The following is a 24904-nucleotide window of genomic DNA, read 5'->3' on the forward strand; positions in this document are numbered from 1 at the left end:
GCAGCTGCTACAAATGCATAATTTACAAAAAGGAAACCAAAAATAAATGTGAAATATCAAACTACCATGCACTGGCTACAGCTGTGCTGAAAGAGTTTGTGGTTTATAAGAATACAGAGTTCTATAGAAATGTTTCAAAACACAATCTTCCCTTTAAAATACCCTTTGGCACAGTAATTTACAGTTTATAAAAAGTTACACAGTAAATTAACATGGAATTAACTGCTGTAGTTTTTAACAGCTAAGATGACAGTAGATTTACTGAGCCATTTCTTGCTCATTACAAATCTCTTGAACAGTAAAGCCATTTTAATTTTATTTATTTTTATTGATTTTGTGTGTGTGTGTGTGTGTGTGTGGCTAGACAGGTGTATATAAAACATTTAATATGACTGTTTGGCCTAAAAAGCTGGAGCTCACAGTGGTATAACCACAATTAGAAAACATGGAATATCATTTTGCTACTAATGCAGCTAACCTTAAAATAACTTTAAAAAAATGTTTTCTTCACAATAATAGTCTTAAATGGAAGTAATAAATCTCATTACTATTTGTTGGTATTTGTATGTAAAGTGTAGTTCTTTTTTTTTTTCTCTCTCTTTTTGGATACATACTATTTCATTGTATTTCTAAAACATAAACCCTTGTATGTGTCTATTAAAATGTACATGAATGCACATTTTATGCACAAATTCCTACAGATACAGCACATACGGTATGTAAAGTATTTGTATTGCAAGTAGTAAACGTGAAGTGCATGTTGTTTTATGACTATCACTTGCTACAGAGAATATTCTAAGCACTTATGGTCATAAGAAATTTATTTATTTTCTTCTTAGCTTGATGTTTTTTACATAATGTTTTCGGAAATGGGCAGCACCAAGTTTAAAATTTATTTACAGAATACAAAAATAAGGGTTTCAGCTAGCATAGTTATTAGTGTATGAATAAGTGAAATTATGACTATATGGAAAATCTTTTAAGATATCTGAGATGTTAAATACTTAAATACAGTGTTGTAGTTTAATCTTGGCACAGTCACAGTTCCAGCTTCACAGTGTTTCACTAAAGGTAAGACCATTTCCATGTGATATACGGTCATATGTTTACAATGTCATTATCACAAAAGTAAACAGAACTATGATCAAAACCTGGATTTTGTGCTTTTCTCACTTGTCATATAATTTTAAATCTGTGAATCATCTCATGCATAACAAGTGATGCCATCGGAGATGTGTAAAACATAACATATGTAACAACCAACCTCTTCTGGTTTCTTCATTTTTTGTTTTTGTTTAGATAATTACTGACTACTCTTTGAAAACTGGGGTGGTGGATGTTCCCTTGTAAAAAATATTCCTGGTATTGTCTGGACTGTTTCCTCTTTCAGGGATGAGGATCCTGGTTTTTCTGCGCAAGCTCGAATTGTGACTCTCAGGACCAGATTCTGTCATTTCCATGGGAGTGACCCGGATGGTGGAAATGGTCTGGTTGGGATGTTGGTCTCCACCTGCCGTAGATACAGTAGGGACAGTCGGAACAGTTGGAACTGCGACAACTTTAGGAGCATTAGAGCCATTCTTCTTTCTGTCTGTAGAACTGTTCCCATCCCTCACGGATTCTGAGCTCTCTGAGTCCCGATTCAAGTCGTTGAGCTCAAATGAATGTCTAAAGCTGCTTTGGGACTTCCACGTCCAGGAGCCACTTCCATCTGTGGAGTGCGCATGCACCAGGGCTCGGCCATTCTCTGGATGGGCTTCCACCCGAATGATTGCTCCAGTGCTGCCTTGACCTCCAGACTCCTCAGGCAGGGTCTTGTAGCGCTGCAGTGGTGCTGTGGAACTGGTGTGGCTGCTGCTTTCAGAACTGGGAGAGCTTCCCTGCAGGAGACCTTGCTGCTTGGACATCGCAATGACCTGCATTATCCGTGGCTGGCCATTAGAGTTAGTCCTAACCACTGGTACCTCCCCACCGTTCTCCGCAGTCCTCTCCATGCTTTTAAGCCATTTGTCGCGGATGTTACTGCCATTTGGCAAGCCACCCATGTTCTCCTGTGTCTCCTCTGGGATGTGCACCAACTGCGAGGAACCAGGTCGAGACTGGATGGTTATCCGAGCACCGCCAGCAATTCCGCTGGGGTTGCTTAGTAGTGTTGTACTTCCAGTGGCCATTTTTAGGTAAGGGGTTCCAGGTCCCTGATGTTCACCATTGATTCCCACAGCTAAGGGTTCAGAATTGCAGCGGATGTCCATGCTGTTTGGAGGGGACAGTCCTGGTCCGCCTTCCATGGCATGCAGGGAGTGTTTATGGCTCTCGTTCCTACTCTTCCACTGCATCAGCAGCTGCTTCGATCGACTCGAGTCTACCGAGGAGGTGTGGATGGTGGCGTTGCGGAAGGCAGACTCATCCATGGCAGGCGTGTGCACTCTGGGCAAGGTATTGAAGGTCACCATGTTCTCCTTGTGTGGTGGACTGCAGGTGATGACCTCCACATCTCCACTTGGTCTTTTCAGGCTGCTAAGAGATCCAGCCTGGTGGTATTTGGTGTTGCGGCGCAGTATGCCCTCGGAGCATGAAGATGAGAGGCCATCACTGCCACTGCAGCTCTTGGCAGGTAGGTGGTGACCTTGCTGGCAAAGGTCAGCCATAGTTCGATGAGAATCCTGAACGTGAAACTGACTTGTCGGTTTCTGCTTGCTCGGTTGGAAGTTTCCTACAGCAAACAAACCCTGGATGGACAAAACACAGTATTTCATTTGTATTTCCTAACATACTTAATAATAAGGGTTTTGGTAACACAGTTTACTTGACATGTTCCTGGATCAACATTCGTTTTAGTCCTGGAACAACTAGTCTGATTTTAGGGTAAGTCTTATGGCTTGAGTTTGGACCATGAAAATGCCTGATTCCTTCTGGTTTTAGAGGAATGTTAGAGTTTGGCGTACAATTATTTGATGAGAATGTTACTCTAGAACCAACAAAGATCTGATCCAGGAACATGTCCTAGTTGGCTAAATTGTAGTGTCCATATTTCATGTTTTAAACATGCAAGTAAACTGCATTTCCAAGACCCTTTGTATCATGAAATTGCTTTAAAATGCTATTAAATATATAAAACTTCTTATATTCATCTCACTAAGTATACAGCGATGCCCCCTCCAAGCAGGAAGCCCAGGTAAACGTCAACAGCATGGTTCTTGTGCTGAATAATGCGGGTTAGGCCACATATGATGGCACAGATGATGAAGGAGAACACCAGAAGAGGCTTCAGCAGTTTGGATGAGTCTGTTAGTGTGCTGTTGAAATACATCTGCACAAGAAAAAGACGATTAAGATCACAGATATGCTGTGATGTTTCCAAGCCGAAGCCAAATCAGGTAGTGAGCCACAGCTATAACATCTGAAAAATTCATGCACACTTTGATAATTATTATAATCTTCAAACACTTCAGAAGAAATGAATTAACCACAGGGAACATGATAAATCTAATTTGAGAGTATCATAAAGCACATTATCACTAAACCACTGAAGCACATTTAAATAATTTGAGTATTTTGTGACTTGGTAAACCCCAGAGTTGTGAGATGGTTGGTACGGTTCCCAGAGACACGAGTCGCCATCCACTGTCTGACTCAAGATTATTAGACTGACTGTACATAAGATGACAATGTGTAAGGTCATTTCAACAGCTTAAACAGTTCTTTTATCAGGGAAATTCACAAGCGCTTTAAGCAAAAGCACACTGAGTATATCAGCTCATTATAAATGACAGATTCTTTGTTTTACATAATGAATCAACTGACCTTGAGCTTGAGAATGGAGCTATATAGACTGATAACCACACTTTAAAAATCAAGATTTTCTCTGGTTTTGATTTTAAAACTTTAACAGACATACACACATTGAATAACCTGCCAGAAAACCACTTTTTACACTTTACACATTTTTAGCTTTTTATGGATAAGTGACGTAATATTATGTATGTAAACACACTCTTTGACTTCTAGAATACCCAATTTAAAATTATTATGCAGATGTAAGTGACTTTACCGGCATTCTGTCAGCTTATATAATGTGCACATAGTTTGTGTTGATGTCAAGAGCAGAGAAAAATGTAAAGATGCATTCCTACCCTTGAATGGACAGTAACATTCAAACACATACAGCTCAAAGTGGCTAACACTCCATTGCACTACACTGACAAGCTCCACTAAACTGGATGATGTTGTTGCTGCACAAATTACAGTGGAAAGCTGTTGTCCTTTTATCCACACATCAGGGTCATTTTTGCACAGAAGGTGACATGAGTGCAGCTCCATTTTTCTGTCTCTCTAACAGCACAGTGAAAAGTGCCTAAATACTTCTGAATGACTGACTTTTACTCACCGAGACATACACGGCAGCAAAGGATGCCAGCGTTGCATGCTGTGATGGGAAGGATTTTCTGAAATAAATGAAAGCAATTCTGATCAACACTGTCATCAAAGGAGAGAAAGAATACAGCAGACACATTTGAAAGTCCATACCTCTCTTCTTGATGCATATGCTATACTGAGTTAATTTGCGGTGTTTAGTGTGTTGCCATGCAATTGCTATAGGGTCCTAAGGGTGGTTTCTAGTGCGTTGCTATGTGGTTGCTGTAGTATGTTAGGAGTGGTTTATAGTGCATTGCTAAGCGGTTGCTATATGGTGTTGGAGTGGTTTTTAGTTTGTTGCTGTGAAGTTACTATAGGGTGTCGGGTGGTTTCTAGTGCGTTGCTATGCGGTTGCTATAGGCTATTAGGTAGGGGTGCATGATAAATATCGGCCGAATGCTCTGTAACTACACAGAGCCATTGTTAACTGACAAGCTGCGCAAATCCATGTTCATTATCAGCGTTGATTTGCGCAGCTTGTCAGTTAACAACGGCTCTGTGTAATAACAGCTGCTCTATGTGAAATCACGCACCTGATGGAATTTACCGTTGATCAGAGAACCGGCTTTACTGACGAGATGCGCATTAATTATCGGCCGATATTTATCGTGCACCCCTACTATTAGGGGTGGTTTTTAGTGCTCTGCTGTGCAGTTTTTCTTCATGTTTTTATTTGAAAGTCTAATTACAGTTCTCTTCTCATTATTAAACTTCATTCAAGAACATTGTTCATATAGATACAGTGGGTACAGAAAAGAATCAACACCCTTTAAAATAATCACATTTTGTTGCTTTGCAGACTGAAATGAAGACGGACGTAGTTTTTGTTTTATCCAGATGTATTTACTCAGTGCACCTTATAACATCCAAGTGAAAGATATAACACCAACATGTCAGGAAAAAAACTGAATCACTGAGTTGGAGAAAGAATCACTTCCTTTTATCTGTATTTTGTTGAACCACCTTTAGTTACAGCCTTTAGTCTGTTGGGATTTGTCTCTACTAACTTTGCACATCTAGACTTTGCAAATTTGCCCACTCGTCTTTGCAGAACTGCTTACTTTCAGTTAAATTTGATGGTGAGCGTCAAATAATTAAATTTTAGTCTCATCTGCCTCAGAATCTTCAAGTTTACATGTCATTTCTAGGAGGGGGATGATCCTTTTTCCAACTTGGATGTAAGAAGTTACACTAAGTAAATACGGCTGTGCTAAATACAGCAAAAACTGTGTCCGTCTCTATTTCAGGGTGCAAAGCAACAAAATATGATTATTTTGGGGTGGGGGGGTGGGGTTCTTTTCTATACCCACTATATATTGGATGACTCCCATGGTGAGCTGAATATGTTGAACCTAATGTTGTGTCTGCATCTGGTTCAGACTGTTCAGAGGATAAATAAACATTAATAGTGGCATCAAAAGCAGGAAACCATTACAAATAGCACTGATTCAACAGCATACACTATATTATCTCTGACATACAGTAAATAAAAGGTTCCAGAGAAAAGATTATCTACACTTTAAGTACTTGAGGCATCAAATTATACTTGCTGGTCTAGAACACGTCCAACTCCGTCTGATTGCGAGTTCTTGAATCATCACAACAGCAAATCTCTCCAGACAGAGCTGGAGTTATAAACGGGGTAAACGGTCAGTGTACTGTATGCTCAGAAATTCATAAGCCACTTCAGTACTTCATTATTTAGTGAATCTACACTAGCAGAAAAATGGTCCACGGCCTCGTCCGTTCCCTTGAAAACCAACCTTATTAAAAAGTACATCAAAAGCTATTCCTTTAATCTACAGCCTCTATTCTTAGGCTGCACTGAGGCTTGGCTCTGATCCATGCAGCCTCTTGTGCCTGTATATCTTTCGTACGAATCCCTGAGTATTAGGAGTTCACACTTGAGTAATATTTAAAGATTTTTTAATCAACTTGTCTGTTTCAGCGGGTGTTAAAATAATCTCCGTTTCACATGACTGTGGCACTGTTAATCCAACAGAGATCTAGGTCTCCGTTCACCATGAATCAGAGACGTACCGGCCAGCGTTGATGACAGCGGCGTCAGATCCTGAGCAGATGTCCTCCAGGATGAAGAAACTTTCATCACAGGAGGTATTGAGGTGAGTGTAGTTGGGCTTGCAGACAGTCAGGAAGTAGGGGGTGGGGTAACCTGTCGACAACTGGATGATGTCGGTAATCAAAGCCGTGGCACATAAGCCAAACACATGAACGCCTGAAAGAAAAAAGACACTGAATGTACACTGTATACACTGATAACTGATCATTATTTATATTAATTTTAAAATAAGTTGATAACCAATATATTGGCTGATATTATATACCAATGTATGTTTCCTGTTAAAAATTCAAAAGGGAAAACTTGTAAGATTTAAAAAAGAAAAAAAACTTTTATTCAGCAAAGATGCATTAAGTTGATCAAAAGTGACAGTAAAGACATTTATAATGTTACAAAAGAGTTTTTAATAAATGCTCTTTTGAACTTTATCAAAGAATCCTGGAAAAATTCATCTAAAAAATATTTTCAACATTGACTGTGAAAAGAACCATTATTATAATTGACCACCAATAATGATTGATATTATAAGTATGTGAGTATTATAATGATTTCTGAGGGATCATGTAACACTGAAGACTGGAGTAATGATGCTGAAATTTCAGCTTTGCTTCAAGAATAACTTGTAATGTAATTTTATGTAAATGGAAAACAGTTTTATGATTTTAATAAAATTTCACAATATTACTGCTTTTACTGTATTTTTAATCAAATAAATGCAACCTTGGTGAGCATAAGAGACATGCTGGTACTCATATGACCACAAATATTTAGCCATTTTATTGCCAGGAATATTTACATACATGTTCTGAGAGCTACACTTTTGTACAGTTTTTTGTGCATCTAATGTGTCATCAAAGGTAGCTGTGTGAACGTTCTTCAGAATTTCTCCTTTTGTGTTCAGTGGAAAAACAGCTTTGGAGCAACAAGAGGTTAAGTGCTGTACATAGTGACAGAATTTTAATTTTATCACTTTTATTGCTGATCAGTTTAACACATTTTTAAATTCATTCCACAGAGTTTTGGCCCAAAAAAAAAAAAAACCCTGCACATTCCATTGGGGCCTAAAGGTAATGAAATAAAGGAGTGAAAAAAAGAAATCTACAAGAAATGTGACCTACCCACAAACCTGACACCTCGGCGGACGAAAGAGTTAAAGTTGCAGCCGGCAGCGTTGATGTCAGCTTCAGCTCCTCCTCTGCACTGTGCCCGGGACAAACAGCAGAACAGAATCCCCTCTCCGATCATGATCTGTGGACATGCAACATACCAGGTCAGAGGTGGAAGTGGATCAAATGTTCAGGATTTCTCTCCTCTCAGATTGCACTCAATGGTCTCATACTAACTCTTCAGGAAGTTTTTTTTACTGTGACACCAAAAACAGAAGCTCTGTAGTGAAGCTCCAGATGCCTTTAAACAGAATCGCCATAATGTCCTTGTCTACGTGTAAATGCACAATTTTGATAAGCTATAATGCAATCAGTTCTCACTTGGGCTGAGAGAGCGGTCGTTTTGATCATTGCACACTTATGTATTAATGCCCATCTTAAGCAGGGCTGTCAGTGTGCATCAAAGACACATCCATCCTTAATCTGCTCCAGATCTGTCCCCGGCGTTTCACCTCCCTGTCTTCTGAAAATCACACACCCACTGACTTCTGCACAAACATCAGGGCTGTGAAGTGCTGCTTTCATGGAGATGAATCATTTCAGCTCAAATGGTCACAAGCTTTGTTTGGGTCCCTGGTGCTTCACTTCATTCCTTATGTAACCTCCATCACTTAACCACATTGTAGGAGAACAGCATAGTTAGGCCTGATCAGTTTTTTTCTTATATAATATAATATAATATAATATAATATAATATAATATAATATAATATAATATAATATAATATAATATAATATAATATAATATAATATAATATAATATAAATATATTCAATAAAAGAAATAAATAGTAGAAATAAATATCTAAAATATTTATTATAATAATTGAATTACTATAAATGAAACAAACATTTAATATAAATTATTACATTATGAATAATAATATATATATATATATATATATATATATATATATATATATATATATATATATACACACATACACACACTTTATATATTACTATATAAAGTATTTATTATACAGAAATTATTGAATTATATTTATATATAATAATTGTATTATGTGTGTGAATATTTATATTATATAAATTGCTCTACCAGTATATAGTATATATACATAGTATAAATTATATAAATTGTATATATAATTACCAAATTCAATAATATAAGAGCACATTATACTGTATATAACTTCTGTTTATGTGTGTATGTATTATTTTTCACTTGAACACATCATATTCTAATTCTGATTTTTGAGCTCAGTGTGCCACAAGTGAAATGTCTGGTTACATGAGACTAGCTTTGCACTGCACTATTCTTTTGTTTAGTTTTTTTTTTTTTCATATAGAACATTTAGACTCAACAGCTGACAATCTTCTCTTCTATATTGCATAGGTTGCCAGGTGAGGAGTTTAAATCCCAGTGGGATCATGGAATTGAAATCAGCTGTGCTGCACGCTCCGGCCTAGTGGGGGAGGTGCTAAGGATACGATCTAAACATTGGCAAGACCATGTGCCACACCGTGACCTGAATCAGATCCCAGGAAGCCCGCAGATTCCACCATCCCATCCCATCTGACCAGATCGGGCTCTCAGACGCTCATATTGTGTCATGACACCTGGAGGAACCACAGGACGTCTCAGTGCCTGTGGTCACTTCCTGCCTGATGCTAAATCTGGCCTTTGTAGGTAAACAGATTGTAACCCAAAAATGGGCTAAAGAAAGGACGGAGTGGATCATTACCTGACAGCCTAAATGTGTTTTTAGACACACTTCACTGTGCATTTGTATGCAGCTGAACTTGTTAGAATAAGATGCAAATGTGGTCAGAGCTCTCTATGCCTGCAACTCAAAGTCAATTATTTAATTACCTAAAATAGCAAGCATAGTGGTCACATCCTGCAGAGAAAAGTACATTGGGTGTCTTTGTACTGCTAGCCATTTTAGTCGTTCAGTCAATGCTTTCTGTTTCTCTTTCCTCTACGAATGAAAAAACACATTCTTTGCAAGTTTTTGTCCTGAAAAAGTCTCCTTTGTACTTTTAGAAGAGAACATCACAAACTGCTCAGATTTGCAAAAGAATGTCCGAGATGTACTAACCTATGAACATTTTTTCATGAAATTCTCCCAAGGCCTGATCATCAATCCATACTAATTTTATAGAGCTATACTCAAGTGTTTCAGCAAGTTTTATGAAAGTAAATTTAAGACTTAAATGTAAAATTAAAGACCTTTTTAACACAAATTAAAGGGGTGGTTGATCAGCTTTTTCGAAAGCTTGATTGTGTTTATGGGGTGCAGTGTAATGTGTTCATGCTTAATTTAAAAAATAAAATAAAATAAAAAACCTATTTTCACATATTTTACCTTTATCCTACACCACTGTTTCCATTCTGGTCAAAACAGTCTGTTGAGTTCCTGGTTCTATGAAGCCCCTCCCTCAGAAATACACAGTGTGCTCTGATTGGTTAGTGGGCTCAGGGTGTTTATGATTTGCTAACTGCCTAGTGCACATTGTCTGGAAATGACACGCCCCCATACCATTCCCGGTAGTTGATCGTTCCCGGGGGTGGGGTTTATGTAAACATCAGGGTTAGTTATGTCACAAACCAAGGAAGAATCTTGTTGTAGTCCCTACCAGCCTATTTTTTGAAGTCCTTAAACAGCAATTTCTTTAAAAGAAAATATCTCCCTTTGCATTGAGCATCATAACTTTGCAGACGTTGTTTATGCTCTAACAGCAACATTACACACTAACTAAAGTTCAAAAAGTGAAACCGTAATCAACCACCCCTTTAAAGAAAACTGATGGAATAAATTAAAGGGAATACAATACGTCAATAGGTTCTCTAAATGTAAATGTCTAAGGAGAACACAAGTTGTATTAGCAATACTTTCAAACTGATCTCAATTTCTTTTTAATTTTACAAAAAAAAAAAAGCTCAACTAGAATATAGTAATAATGTTTAAGTGATGTTCTGAGTATTTTTGTCTTGTTCACCAGTGAAACAACAAAAAAGTCTTAAATCAAGATTAAATATAAAGTTAAAATATAAACTAGGGCTGTCAAATGATTAATCACGATTAATCACATCCAAAATAAAAGTTTTGTTTACATAATAAATGTGTGTATACTGTGTATATTTATTATGTATATATAAATACACACACATGCATGTATATATTTAAGAAGAATATGTTATGTTTATATATTAAATATATTTATATATAATATAAAATATAAGAATATAAATATATAAATGTATATACATGTAAATATTTTCTAAATATATAATTTATGTGAGTGTATTTATATATACATAATAAATATACCCTGTACACATACATATATTATGTAAACAAAACTTTTATTTTGGATGTGATTAATCGTGATTAATCATTTGACAGCCCTAATATAAACAGATATCTGTTATTTTAAGCATAAACTCACTTAATTTTGTTCAATTTCTCAAAAAAAAAAAAAAAAACAAGCAAAAAAAACAAGACAACATATTTTCATTTTGAATCTCAAGTAAATGCATTTTGATTTAAGCATGTTTAGATATTTGTACTGCCATGACCTTATGAATTTAATAGTTTCTACTCAAATGTAAGACCTTTTAAGGCCTTAATTTGTAGAAGGGCATATTCAGAATTTTTAAGACTTGCAGAAACACTTCTGAAAAAAATTCTAAAGTAAGTCTGACATGAAGTTGATACTTTGTTGACACTAATGAAACATAAACCTCCTACGTGATTTAAGAGCAATAAGACAAATACAGTTTCCCTCTGGGTATATTTAGATAAAGATTTGATTTATTGCTTTGATTGCATTAGATTCATGTTAATATGATACATCCAATCTAATATAAATGTTTTGTTTTTTTTAGCCTTAAGATAAAATGTGAGTGCTGATCTTATGAAAACTAAAAAAATAATAAAATTGCTTGCAATGACATGCTTGATAAATGTTTATGACCTTAATATAAAAATGCCTGCGGTATATTTAGAAAATTTTCCAAGTGTAAAGATGATCTCAGTCTGTTTATTTCTTCTTCAGAGTGGAGTAACTATCATCTACAAATACTGTAAGTTCAGAGGATCAGAGAGACGAGAACCACAACCAACTCATTACTACGAAGTGCCCATTAGCGTTTGCGAAACCATTTAACCATCCTGTCATTTCTGAGACAACAGCGTAATCTGCCCTAAGAGCTCAACATGAATTTGAGTGTGAAATAATATGACTTTCCGTACGAGTGAACAACCAAGCTATCATAAATCCATAGTAAAGCCTGCTGCAAAAATGCACTCATCTGCTCCAGGACTGGCAGTTAAACGGAGGAAGCCTTGCTACTGTAGGTAGAAGAGGAGAAAAGCAAATTCACCGTGTCATTATGGCATCCTCAGAGCAGCTGTTCTGGCAGCGTTGTGATGCACCGAAGGTGTCATAAAGTTGAGAAGAGAAAGATGCTATCTGACAGCTCACTGCTCATGGAGTAGTGTGAGGAAAAACTGTGTATTTGAGCTATTCATGCACAAACTTTCTTTTCTGTAGTGTTTCAGATGAGGCCAGCTGGTGTGTGTCAGCTGTGATAATAGACCACAGGCTAACTCTATGAATTTACTCAAGTAGGACACGCTCCTGCATTCGCATCCTAGTTGGTGCTGGATCAACATTCCTGTCATTGAGGTTTTTTTTTTTAATGCATTTAGCAGCAAGTAAAATGCATATTTATGAGCATAACAGTATATTCCACTTTTAGCTTTGATGTCTGTCTGTGAAATGATCAGAAAGTCTAAACACATTTTCTGCAAATTTCTTTTATGTTTTCTGTACTCCAATTTTCAGAGACTGTTTTGTTATAAAATATTTAGATTAATGTTTGCACACACACACACACACACACACACACACACACACACACACACACACTATTGCTCAAAAGTTTGGGCTCAATAAGATTTTTTCAAAAAAAATCTCTTATGCTTACCAAGGCTGCATTTATTTGTTCAAAAATACAGTAAAAACAGTAATAAACTATTATAAACTATTGTAAACTATTTTTTTTTTCAGTGATGGCAAAGCTGAATTTACAACATTAATAATAATAATAATAATAATAATAAAAAAAATGTATATGTAAAAACAATGTTGAAAAAAAAAACTGCTGCCTAATATTATTGGGGAAACCATGACATTTTTTTTCAGGATTGTTCAATGAATTCAATAGACAGGCATTTATTTGAAATATAAATCTTTTGTAAAAACATAGATGCCTTTACTGTCACTTTTGATACATTTAATGCACCTTTGCTAAATAAATGTATAAATTTCTTAAACGACTAACATTTTGAATGGCAATATATATAAAGTATATATAAGAAAGGTAGGTATAAGGATTTATATTATTTATGTATTATAATTATGTATGTAATTATGTAATCATATAAATGTTCACAGAATCCACAGAAAAGTGGAAACTAACTAAAATCTGGGCCAGTAAATACAACTTGCTTGAGCACTTTACATTATTCTGGCAATCTCTGTCTGCGTGAATGTTTCTTGGCTAGAATTAGATGCAGAGTGGACCAGACTCTATGCCAACAGCCAAAATTCTGACACTGCAAGACTTGTATTATTGCAATAATTGTTTGATAGGAATGTTGCTTCAGGTACTCATCCAGCTTGGGTGAGTCACAAGTGCCTGAATACACACAAGTCATAACACATTTTCAGCTTCAGTATATTCAGGTAACATTAACAAGAGGCCAACGGTTTGTGCCCTGTCCAATATACAGTATCCAAAAGAAGAAGTATATCTTGCACTTTGTATGTGTGTGTGTAGCGGTTAGACTGACCGTAATAGCAGGAGCTGCGAAAGTGAGGCTGAGGAGCATGAGGAAGGGAATGACCTCATGCGTGGGTTCGATATAAGGCAGACTCAGACTGCGGTCGTGACAGCTGAAACCCCAGCGGACCGGTTTGAAAATGTCCGTCCACTCCAGAAAATACACGCTCACCATAGATGAGACCAGGAGTGGAAGCTGTTAGAGAGGAGAGAACATCACATAACTCTTCAACAAACATTTTCAAATAAATACACTGTCCACATAACAGGTCCCTATGATAACATTCATACAGTCAGCCAGTCACTATCACACAATATACAGAGATACGGCAGTACCTACAAGATAAATAAAATCCTTGGTATAAAGAAAGCCATATAATGAGTTCAAGTCATGTTTATGAGGTGATATCTGAAGGCCTGTGAGCTACTAATACAAACCAATGGTGATCGATTCACAGAATTGCAGAAAAGCTGATGGACTCACACTAACAATAAAGAGAAAGTGCTCTTTATATTATGAAATTCATATAGAATGGTGGGAAAAAAAGTCCTGTGATTTGAGCCAGTGGCGAACTGGTGTGCCTTAACATCTTTTATTTTTATAGTATTCCAGTATTACTTTAAGATCGACAATGCAGATTATTTTTATGTTTAACATTACATTGAAATGTTTTATATATGCATTAAAAAAAGAAAGCAATTGTTAAGTTACACATTGCACACTCGAGTGTGAATGTCTGTCATTTAAAATGCTATTTACACTCTCAAGAAAGTTTACTCTTAAATTTACTCTTATGCAATTTACTAGTAATTATTGAGTGAAAATTGTTTCTTAGCTTTTCTTACTCTATTGTTTTCAGCGGATGTGTATATGTTTACAAGATCATCTAGTATTTTTTATGAAAGATTGTTTTGTCAGGTTTATCACTGTAAGTCAGTAATTAAGAGCTCTCAGCTGAAGCTTTTTACACTAGAGTGATCGGGTCAGTTTGCGGGCATTTGATATGCAGATGGATACAGCAAGCAGCTGCCGTTTTGTGCTGATTCTGCAGAGTTGCGCTGTGGCCGACTGATACCACTGACCCATATTTTCTCCCAAAGCACTGGCGCTTGGGACAAACAGTAGAGGTTTCAAAGAGAATCACAAGACATGATGAAACCCAACCAAAGCCTATTTGCTTTGAATGCAAATTACATGCATTTCAGATGATTGTTGTAAATAATTCTGTTTGAAAGATTTTTTTCTGAACATTTTCCTGTGCCTTTATATAAAGAAGTAAATGGTGGTACCAAGGTACATTGATGATATCAGGTTATGAAGAATAAGTACTAAATTAACTGTGAAGTTTTGAAGTAGAAAGATTGAAATGGTATTTTCTTGTAAAACCTAAACCAGTATTTTTCTGTTTTGTTTACAACCTCAAAATGTTTTTTTTATTTAATTTTTTTTTTTTACAGAATATTGAAGGTCATTTGATTGTTCAATTCAATTTAATGCAAGAAATATTAACTTTCCTGGATCTAATCAAGTTCTGATAATTTCTTCTACTGAATATCCATTTTCAGTCAGAAATACATCATGTTACGCAAGTTAAATGGGTTGTGAATGCAATTTCATGTTGACTTCAAGATTATGCCATTAAGAAGAAGAGGTGACACTGAGGTCTTAATAATTGATGGCTATAAATGGGGAGGATAGCATTTCTTAGTGGCTATTTTCAGATCTATGTGGGACAGGCACTATCCCAGCAGGTCCAGATGGTGTCCGGATGGAAAAGGACCCGTTACGATAAGAGCTTTGCCCCTTATGAGGAGATGTGGAGGTTTCTGTGACCTGATGAAACTTCACTGATATCTTCAGAAGCACAAAATTGTGCGTTTCTGCCTGATAACATGCCTCATATCTCTTTAAAACCCTCAAATATGGTAACGCTGATCGTTTTTGGTATTTGACCAACAATTTTGTAATGCTCACAGAAAAAAAGCAAATGGAGGAATTAATAAATGAATGAAAATGTCCAAGTCAGCACAGCCTTGCATAATGTATGAGTGCATGCTTAGATCTTCCTCCTAAGTACTAGATCACGTGTGTCGGTGTATGCATGTGTGTATAAAAGCTGCTCTGCCTCAATTCTTTATGTCACACTGACCTACATATATTCCACTAACCCCATAATGATGCATGGAGAGCAGAGCAGCACCTCCTTGGGCGAACATCTCAGAAGGAGAGCTGACAGAAGCAGAGCATCCCAGTGCTTACATCACTCTCTGCCAGTTCATACTGTACATATCAAATTATGATATTTTACAAGAAAGTGAGAGATGCTGTCCACCAAAGTGAACAATGCTTAGTAAATCGCCTGAGTGCAACGTAAAAGCAATAAATATGAAAACTTACTCATTAATAATAAAGCTGGTGAGGGTCATTTTTGTTTGCACACTGTGCTTATAGAATGCTTAGTAAATACTAAGCTTTATGTTTCATCTGCAACTTTAAAAGAGCCATTAACTGTCAAAAGTTCGGTTAAATTATAACCAGCTATAATGAAAATAATTATTCCATAATTATATTATCTATATAATTTAATTTTAATTAAAAGTTTAATTTCATTTTATTATGATTTTTTTTTCTTTCAATAAATAAATTAAATTTCTAATACACACACGTGTGTGTGTGTGTATATATATATATATATATATATTATTACACATATATTTTACATATATATACATATGTGTGTGTGTGTGTGTAATATATATATATATATAAATTGTATATGTTATTTCAAAAATATTTCACATTCTACTTTATTTAGTCAACACCAGATACTTCTGTGGCAAAAAAAAAAAAAAAAAAAATCCTTTGGTGGCAAACAAAGCTTATATAGCTTTTAAAAATCTCGATTGTTTCTCCTAGACAGCAATGAGATTCAGTAGAGTAAAAAGAGACTATTTTTCTTATGATTAGCATATATGAACTCCTTTAAAGTCCTTTTTTCTGTTTCATTTCTCTGAGATATCTGAGATATAACTCCAAGTATCATGAGCTATGAAAGAGCATGAGCAATACAATTTCTTCAGGTTCAGTTTATCACCATAGATAAATAGTCAAATATTTTGTAAATGTTCCATTCATTGATTCAGCTATGATTGTAACATTTAAATACTTAACCTGAGCATTAAAATAGAATTGGCATCTCGTTCTGATGTCGTAAGTTGTCACCTGTCAAATCAAACGTGCAAATGTAAACAGACGGTCTCTTACCTCCACGAAATAAAAGCATGGCAGCAGTGTCACGCTCTCTTTTATCATCTTCTCTTTCAGTCTTTCCCTCGCAGACATCGTATTTATCTCCTTTAAATAAATGCCAATAACCTGTTGTGTCCTAAGCGTCCACCTTCATCCAGCAAAACAAGCCGTCTAGATCAGCTGCTGCTTGCTCCATTGAGATGCGTGATGCACACAGAACGAACGGTACACACAATCTACACCCTTCACCATTTACACGCGTTGTTTGTATTGCACTGGAATATGACTATACAATTGCAACTGAATATACAGACAGAGTGGAAAATATTGCCGGCAAGATGACATCAGATTTTTCAGATGAGGGTCTTGCGTCCTGACGCGCATGCGCACAAGCTGCGCATTCCTCCAGTTATTAATAATGTCACGAATGTAGACGGTAACAGTTGGACATGTTCGTGTAGGGTACATTTATTATTCAATACCACAAAAAGGCATTTGTAGTGCACAAATGCACACTAATAACATCTACACTTACTGGCCACTTTATTAGGTACACCTTGCTAGTACCAGGTTGGACCCACTTTGCCTTCAGAACTGCCTTAATGCTTCATGGCATAGATTCAACAAGGTGTTGAAAACATTCCTCAGAGATTTAGGTCCATATTGACATGATAGCATCACGCAGTTGCTGCAGATTTGTTCGCTGCACATCCATGATGTGAATCTCCCTTTCCACCACATCCCAAAGCTGCTCTATTGGATTGAGATCTGGTGACTGTGGAGGACATTTAAGTAAAATGAACTCATTGTCATGTTCAAGAAACCAGTCTGAGATGATCTGAGCTTTGTGACATGGTGCATTATCCTGCTGGAAGTAGCCATCAGAAGATGGGTACACTGTAGTCATAAAGAGATGGAAACGGTCAGCAACAATACTCAGGTAGGCTGTGGCGATGCTCAATTGGTACTAAGGGGCCCAAAGTGTGCCAAAAAAATATCCCCCACACCATTACACCACCAGCAGCAGCAGCCTGAACCATTGAGACAAGGCAGGATGGATCCATGCTTCCATGTTCTTTACGCCAAATTCTGACCCTACCATCTGAATGTCGCAGCAAAAGGTTTTTTTTTTTTTTTTTTTTTTTTTCCCATTCTGATGCTCGGTTTGAACTTCGTCTTCACCACATCTAGATGCCTAAATGCATTGAGTTGCTGCCATGTGATTGGCTGATTAGCAATTCGTGTTACCAAACAATTGAACAGGTTTACCTAATAAAGTGTTTGCTGAGTGTATATTACCACTGCCAGAAAAAAATCACTTCACATAAATTGCAACATGAAATGAATTCCATGTTTCCACTACAACACAATGCAAAGCAAAGCAGTAGGCTACAGTTCAATGGGATGCAATTCATTGCAGAGCAATTCAATATAAAACTGTTAAATAAAACGTTATTAATGCTTGAAGTAGAGGAAGACGTGTAACATTGTAGCTAAATGCTTGCTAACTATGGTCCTTTTAAGTAACTTTGATTGCATATAGACTATAGCCTAAATAATAGCTACTGCATTCTTAGCTACTGTAAAGACTCACAGTGGTCCAACAAACACCGACGATTTTAATAACAACTCTCCTTTCTCGTCTGCTATCCCTATGGCGAATAAAACTTAAGCTATAAACTCTTAAATGTATAAAGGCCTCAATCGCTTCTCCAGACAGCAATGAGATTCGATGGAGAGCAAATATACACTGTAAAAAATAAGTGTCATTTTAACTGTACAATTTTGTAAAAACGCTACAAAAAAAAAGTGTTAATAGGTTAACAGTACAGTTCCTGTACTATATACAGGGAAAAACTGTAAAAGATCTAACCAGACATTTCATGTAATTTTACAGTAAAATGCTGTTAATTTTACAGTTTTTTAGAAATAAAAAAAGAACAAATCAATGTATAATTTACAGTCAAAAACCGTAAACTGATATTCCCAGAATTCCCGGCGTGACGCTCCACATTTGAAAGTATTTTGTTTAAATAATCATGTTTTTTAATAGTTTTTGTTATCAGTTATACACATTTGGGCTTTATGTTACATCTTCTGTTGTTTATTAAAAGTTTATTGAATTGTTTAAGTATCGTGTGTCACCATGATGGTGTTTTGTGTTTGCATGAATGACTTTGTGCACCTTCTATATATTAATATAAACTTCTGCTTTGTGGCGAAGCTACTTGTGATGAACTTCGATTCTTCATGTGGCTTTTCTCTTTTACCACCTGCATTATTATGGTGGTTGTCAGTATGTTAAAGGTACAAAACAGATTTTAATAGCAGTGTGCGTTGTTGAATTTACTGGTTTACATTAAAATTTTCTTGTTTATACTGTAAAATTTACAGTTTTTGGCCGTAATTGTGTTTACAGTTTTTCTGTATTTTTTACAAAAGTATTCTGGCAACCACAGCTGCCAAAATTATTTTGTAAAAACTACAGACTTTTTTTTACAGTGTAGACTTTAGACTATAGACGAACACTCAGAAGAAGAAAAAAAGAGGCTATTTTAAACTGACGTCACTAATGAAGGTTTGCACAGCGTACAAACCAGATTTACCAACAATAAAATACAGCCGGTCATTATGGCAAAGTAAGCACGTTCAGAGTCATAACAAAATTTCTGATCAAGATGTTGCGGTTTATTTTGCCATAAAGACACTGGGTTTCTTCTATTTACAATTAATTTCAGTGCCATCAATCTTGCAACAGCGTTTCTTATGTCACATAAAGAAACAAAACCCTACAGGTGTGCGCGTCCTGCCATCAGAGAGGTGAAGTGGACAGAGGCAGGCAGTGGACTGTGCGCCGGAAACTGAAGAAGCGCGTGCGCGGAGCGGGAACAGTAGCAGCAGACTGAATGAATGAGGAAGCTATTGTCATTAACCGTTGGTTTAAATAGCTTGGAGACGGATCGTACTTTTAAAAGTTTAGCCAAACAAACAGGTGCGAGCGGCGAACAGCTGAGAATTAGAAATGTATCTCCCTCCTCCAGCAGGGTCCTTTCTGATGCTGTTATAAAGTCAGACTGGCAAAGGTAGGACTGTATTTCACTGTCACTGCATCATGCCATGTCTGGCTTTATACAGATACAGCACTGCACAGCCAATCCTCTCAGAGACAAAGTATGCATATAATCATGTATATTTTGGTTATTTTAATGTATTATTTAAATGAATGTTAAACTAATAACACACTGGATATTTATTTGCACAATATCTGTATTATAGGTTTTTTTTGTGAAATGTTTGCCTGAAAAGTGTGCTTGTGCTATTTTGTACTTATTGATTTATATTTAGAAATGCACCTTGTTTATATATATATATATATATATATATATATATATATATATATATATATATATATATATATATATATATATATAATGCAAATACATTCAGACATGTTTGGCTTATTCGTATATGTATTTGTTTCTTCATCAGAACCGATTTGGAGAAATTCAGCATTACATCACTTGTTCACCAGTGAATCCTCTGCAGTGAATGGGTGCCGTCAGAGTGAGAGTCCAAACAGCTGATAAAAACATCACAATAATCCACAAGACTCCAGTCCATCAAGTAACGTCTTGTGAAGTGAAAAGATGTGTGTTTGTAAGACACAACTCCATCATTTAGGCATTTTAATTTTAAACAGCTGATTCTTGAGAAAATACTAGTCCATAATCCATAATAACACTTCCTTCAGCTAGTGGAAAAAAATGCAACCCCTGTTGTCCTCTTACAATTAAGTCTACCAACATTGTTTGGAACTGTTTTGGACTGTTTTTGTTTGTAAATCTTGCTTGATCTGTGCATATTTATCTCCTGATTCAGACAAGAAGACTTTTTCACTGGACAAAGTAGTATTATGCATGAACTGTAGGACTCATACATGCAGCTTTTCACTTCAAGAGATGTTAACTGGAGTTGTGTTGGTTACTTGTGGATTAATGTGATGTTTTTATCAGCTGTTTGGACTCTCATTCTGACGGTACCCATTCAATGCAGAGGATCCATTGGTGAGCAAGTGATGTAATGCTATTTCTCCAAATCTGTTCTAATGAAGAAACAAATACTGGATTTTGACAAATGCAAACAAACAAACTCGTGTACGTCTTGAATGGCCTGAGGGTGAGTAAATTTTCATTTTTGGGTGAACTAAATATTTGTCTCAGAAGTCTTTTAACCCTTGAAACATGCTTTTGTGGTGTTATCTGAAAGCATGTAATGCCAGCAAATTCTGTCTGCATATGTCACTTCATGGTTCTCTTATTTATTCTTTTTTTTTAATACAGGATTTTCTACAAGCTCAGGGATGCTTTTTATTTAAACAGTACTCTCTTGAAAATAGTGACCTTGGTGGATACAACTTGCTAAATAAAAAGTGCTTTTATAAACTTTTAGAAACCGTGAAGTCTAATTTAAGTTTGTGAACTCTTATGAACACTAAACTTTTTAATCTAAAGATGTTGGAAAAATTAATCTTGCTTTGAAGTCTACTTTGAGAAAATATCTCTGAAATTTTAAGAATGTACCTACAGTACCTAGTCTGAACACTGCAGTTGCGACCATCAAAAGATGATCGCTAGTGCCACCCAGTGGTTTCTGCTGCTTATATTAAACCCACTAATCTCACTTATCTTTATTCAGGCATCAAAGTTAATGGAAAAATGACTGATTTAAAAAGTCGCAAGGAGTTCTACAAAGATCTCACCGTGGAGGTAAGAAACCAAATAAATGTCATATATTCAGACCTGCATATTAATGACAAAGTTACTTTTTTCATGACTTTGAAGCCTGTACATAGTGTAAATAAGTGACGAAAGACAGCTGACTTAGTGTGAATTTATCTTTTCTTACCTGTGAATTCTTCAGAGACATTTCAGTTAATAAAACATATTTTGCTCTTGACTTTTTCTCTTGGCTTCAACATAAAAATAAAACACGGAGCGGAAAAAGACAAGGTAGACAAGATTTTTTGATGACGAGAGGTAAAAGTGATGAAGGTTGTTTAATCTGGGTCCATTTTCACAATGAAGTTCTCTAATAGTATCATAATAAGCTTCATATGAAAAAGGAGCATCACCGTCCAGCTAAATGTGTGAACTGAACCTCCTCTGTCCATCCATACATTTAGCACAGTGTTTGCTGAATACAACTAGACTGCAATTAAAAGCACTTACAGTTTGACAAGCAAACTTCTTGCACAGTCAGTTTCCTTGAAAGCTTGTTCTAATGCGTGAGGGGTTTTCTTCTTTGAGGCCTTTCCTTTCTAACCTCAAATTGCAAGCATGATGAGTGCATTGAAAAGTGCTGTTTGGGTATTGCTTATGTTTTGATTGCTGTTGAGGGATGCTTTTGTGTGCTTCTGTAGTCAAAACACATTAAACTACCACAGTTCAAAAGTTTGGGTCGGTAAGATTTTAAAAATCTTATTGAAAGAAGTCTCTTATGCTCACCAAGGCTGCATTTATGATCAAAATTTCAGTAAAAATGGTATAGTATCATACATTTTGAAATGTAATTTATTCCTGTGATGCGAAGCTAAATTTTCAGTATTATTATTCCAGTCTTCAATGTCACATGATCCTTCAGAAACCATCCTAATATGCTTATTTCCTGCTCGAGAAACATTTCCGATTATTTATATCTTTATCTAGAAATTTAGCATTACATCACTTGCTCACCAATGGATCCTCGCCGTCAGAATGAGAGTCCAAACAGCAGATAAAAACATGACAATGATCCATCAATTAAGTGAAAAGCTGCATGTTTGTAAGAAGTAAATCCCATTCACTGAGGAGCCATTGGTGAGCAAGTGATGTCATGTTAAATTTCTCCAAATCTGTTCCGATGAAGAAACAAACTCATCTACATCTTGGATGAGGCCTGAGGGTGAGTACATTTTCAGCAAACTTTCATTTTTGGGTGAACTATTACTTTTAGGTACTAATAAATGTTTTTTTCAGTAGACAAGGCACAGAAGTGATTGACAAGCTAATGATACACTTTTGACACATTTTGTCTGACAGTAAATTACAGATGTACATCAGTAAGTTTCTGGATTGAGCTGAAGAAGAGAGTCGCCTACACAGTAGCACTCAGCTGCAGAGGGGGGTGTTATACAGGAGGTGTTTAACTTTCCACTGCAGTACTGATGTGTGTGGGCCAGACGAATGTTCACTGAGATCCTTGTGCCTCCACAGAGTTCTACGTCAATGCTTTAACAACCAGAGATGCAGTACTCATCCCTCAGACCTAAAAACAGAAACTCTTCTTAGCACAGTAATTCGCTGATGTATTGCAAAAATACTGCATATTTGACCATCATAGAGGCTCTTCTAGACGTGAATTAGAAAGATTTAATGCATTCACGTGGCTCTTTGTTTAATGCACTTATGCAAGTCACACATTTCCCTGCATATATCTGTAAAGACTGTTAATAGACAATAGACCCTGATCAATTTTTCATTACTTTTTGGGTGGTAGAGGTTTGCAAAGACATTTTTCGCTCACCAAGCTTGTAAGTGGCCTCTTGAGAACTTAATATCATGCATGGAGGGTTGCAAAAAATCTTAATTCCCTCCACGATGCGGCAGTGTTTACTGCTGTCCGAAGGGATCAGCGTTATGAGAGACTGTGCTGAATTTGCTTTTGTTGTTAGCCTGTAATGAAATGCTTGGTCATCGCTCCCCATGGGCCCGTCCTCATTAATCTGAAGGACTGAGGCTGGCACAGAGCAGCAGGAATGAAACGACTGTTTGCTGTGCCACGGCAATCAGCAACACAGCTGTCTGCAAATATTTGCAAGTGCTCCGAAATGCCTTGTTGAGATCTGTCCGGTGATGAGATCACAGAGGGCTCTGGTTTGAAATATCAATCCTAAGAAGGAAGAGTGCTTGACAGCATTTCTGTTCTGGGTGGCACTTGTTTCAAGCAGAATGTAGGTTTTTGTGATGCAGGAACAGACTCTACATGAATCTGAAGGGTTGTTCAGTCTGGTGTTGGGCAAGAAATTTGAAACTCATAAGTTTAAATAGTTAAATTACAGCTACTCATTTATATTTATTTATATTTATATACGACCAAAACTAGGTTGTTTTGGATGGTTAATATAGATGGTTGCAAAAACGTTCTATTATATTATATTATATACAGAATAAAATGTGAATACGACCAAAACTAGGCTGTTTTTGGCAGATGCTAGTTGATTACAAAGGTGTTCAATGTATATTATATCATATTTTATTATGGTTTTATTTATAATATTTATTCATTTTCTGCATGCATGTAAAATAAGGCTTCTATAATGAACTCGATAATTGACTTTAACATGGATTTGTGTTTTATATTTTAGTCCTTCTTGTGTAGTGAGTGGCAAGGTTCTTATTCTAGTGGCCACTAGGTGGCACTTCCTTTCTGCAGTAGTGTGGCACCATTGAGGCCAGAGCATGGCTCCATATTTAATTTCACAGGTTTATTTTAAAGAGAAGTCAACTGAAGAATTCTTTCAACATCCAGTGATGCCTGTAGCGTGGACAGACTGTAACTTCTTGATCCAGTGAGCCCCAATACACTAATGATACACTGCTGGCACTCCAAACATTGCGCTTCTATGACATTGTTATACTGTGGAGTTCAAAACTGCTGGAAAACTTACAGTATTTGAACATTATGGGATAAGTACAAACATACATTTATGCTTTTCATTTTGATGCTACTAATATTCAAGTTTAAAGCAGCGTGATGTACTGTACAGTCAGCTAGTCATTATTTTGAAATAAACCCATAAGAATCCTCTGTGTCTGGGTTTAATTTGCAGTAATGAGTGGCTTGCTCTATGTCATCCCTTATGTAATTGTCTAGCAGTGACACAAATTTGACATTCTTGAAATGATCTAATTAATTAAAAACTTGATGAAAGATATACACAGGCTTATGTGCCACTGGTTTTCCCAGAACATTCATATGAATCTCTGAACTGTAGATTAAATTAATGTTTGGAGGTGCAAGCTCTGATCACATTCTGCCAAACTGAACAACACTGCCTAATTAATTGTCTGCTTATATTTTATTCATAATTAACAAACATAGCAGGCAAAAATTATCTGAACATAATGCTTGACTTGGCAAA

The 24904-nt window shown here is 36.3% G+C and overlaps 2 protein-coding genes and 1 long non-coding RNA gene across 4 annotated transcripts in view; 2 read left to right on the top strand and 1 right to left on the bottom strand.

Moving 5' to 3' along the window:
• Positions 1–599: 599 nt before the first annotated feature.
• Positions 600–17117, bottom strand: LOC109068720 (2-lysophosphatidate phosphatase PLPPR4-like). The gene is made up of 7 exons (XM_042714556.1): positions 16741–17117; positions 13486–13671; positions 7615–7744; positions 6457–6652; positions 4388–4445; positions 3137–3310; positions 600–2729 (listed from the first exon to the last, which is right to left on the bottom strand). The coding sequence occupies exons 1-7, from the start codon at positions 16816–16818 to the stop codon at positions 1311–1313; spliced, it is 2241 nt and encodes a 746-aa protein (XP_042570490.1). The 5' UTR covers positions 16819–17117; the 3' UTR covers positions 600–1310.
• Positions 6416–9920, top strand: LOC122135389. The gene is made up of 3 exons (XR_006153489.1): positions 6416–6539; positions 7512–7766; positions 9018–9920. It is a non-coding gene; the product is annotated as an uncharacterized LOC122135389 (long non-coding RNA).
• A 2466-nt stretch (positions 17118–19583) lies between the features above and the next one.
• Positions 19584–24904, top strand: part of LOC109049425 (phospholipid phosphatase-related protein type 5-like) — a 41423-nt gene continuing 36102 nt past the window's right edge. For both annotated transcript variants that reach the window (XM_042714559.1, XM_042714557.1), the window contains exons 1-2: positions 19584–19808; positions 21421–21491. In XM_042714559.1, coding sequence (XP_042570493.1) covers positions 21441–21491 — 51 coding nt within the window. In that variant the 5' untranslated portion in view covers positions 19584–19808; positions 21421–21440. The remainder of the gene's footprint in view (positions 19809–21420; positions 21492–24904) is intronic.

Source organism: Cyprinus carpio, chromosome A24 (genome assembly GCF_018340385.1).
Source record: "Cyprinus carpio isolate SPL01 chromosome A24, ASM1834038v1, whole genome shotgun sequence".
NCBI classification, from domain to species: Eukaryota; Metazoa; Chordata; class Actinopteri; order Cypriniformes; family Cyprinidae; genus Cyprinus; species Cyprinus carpio.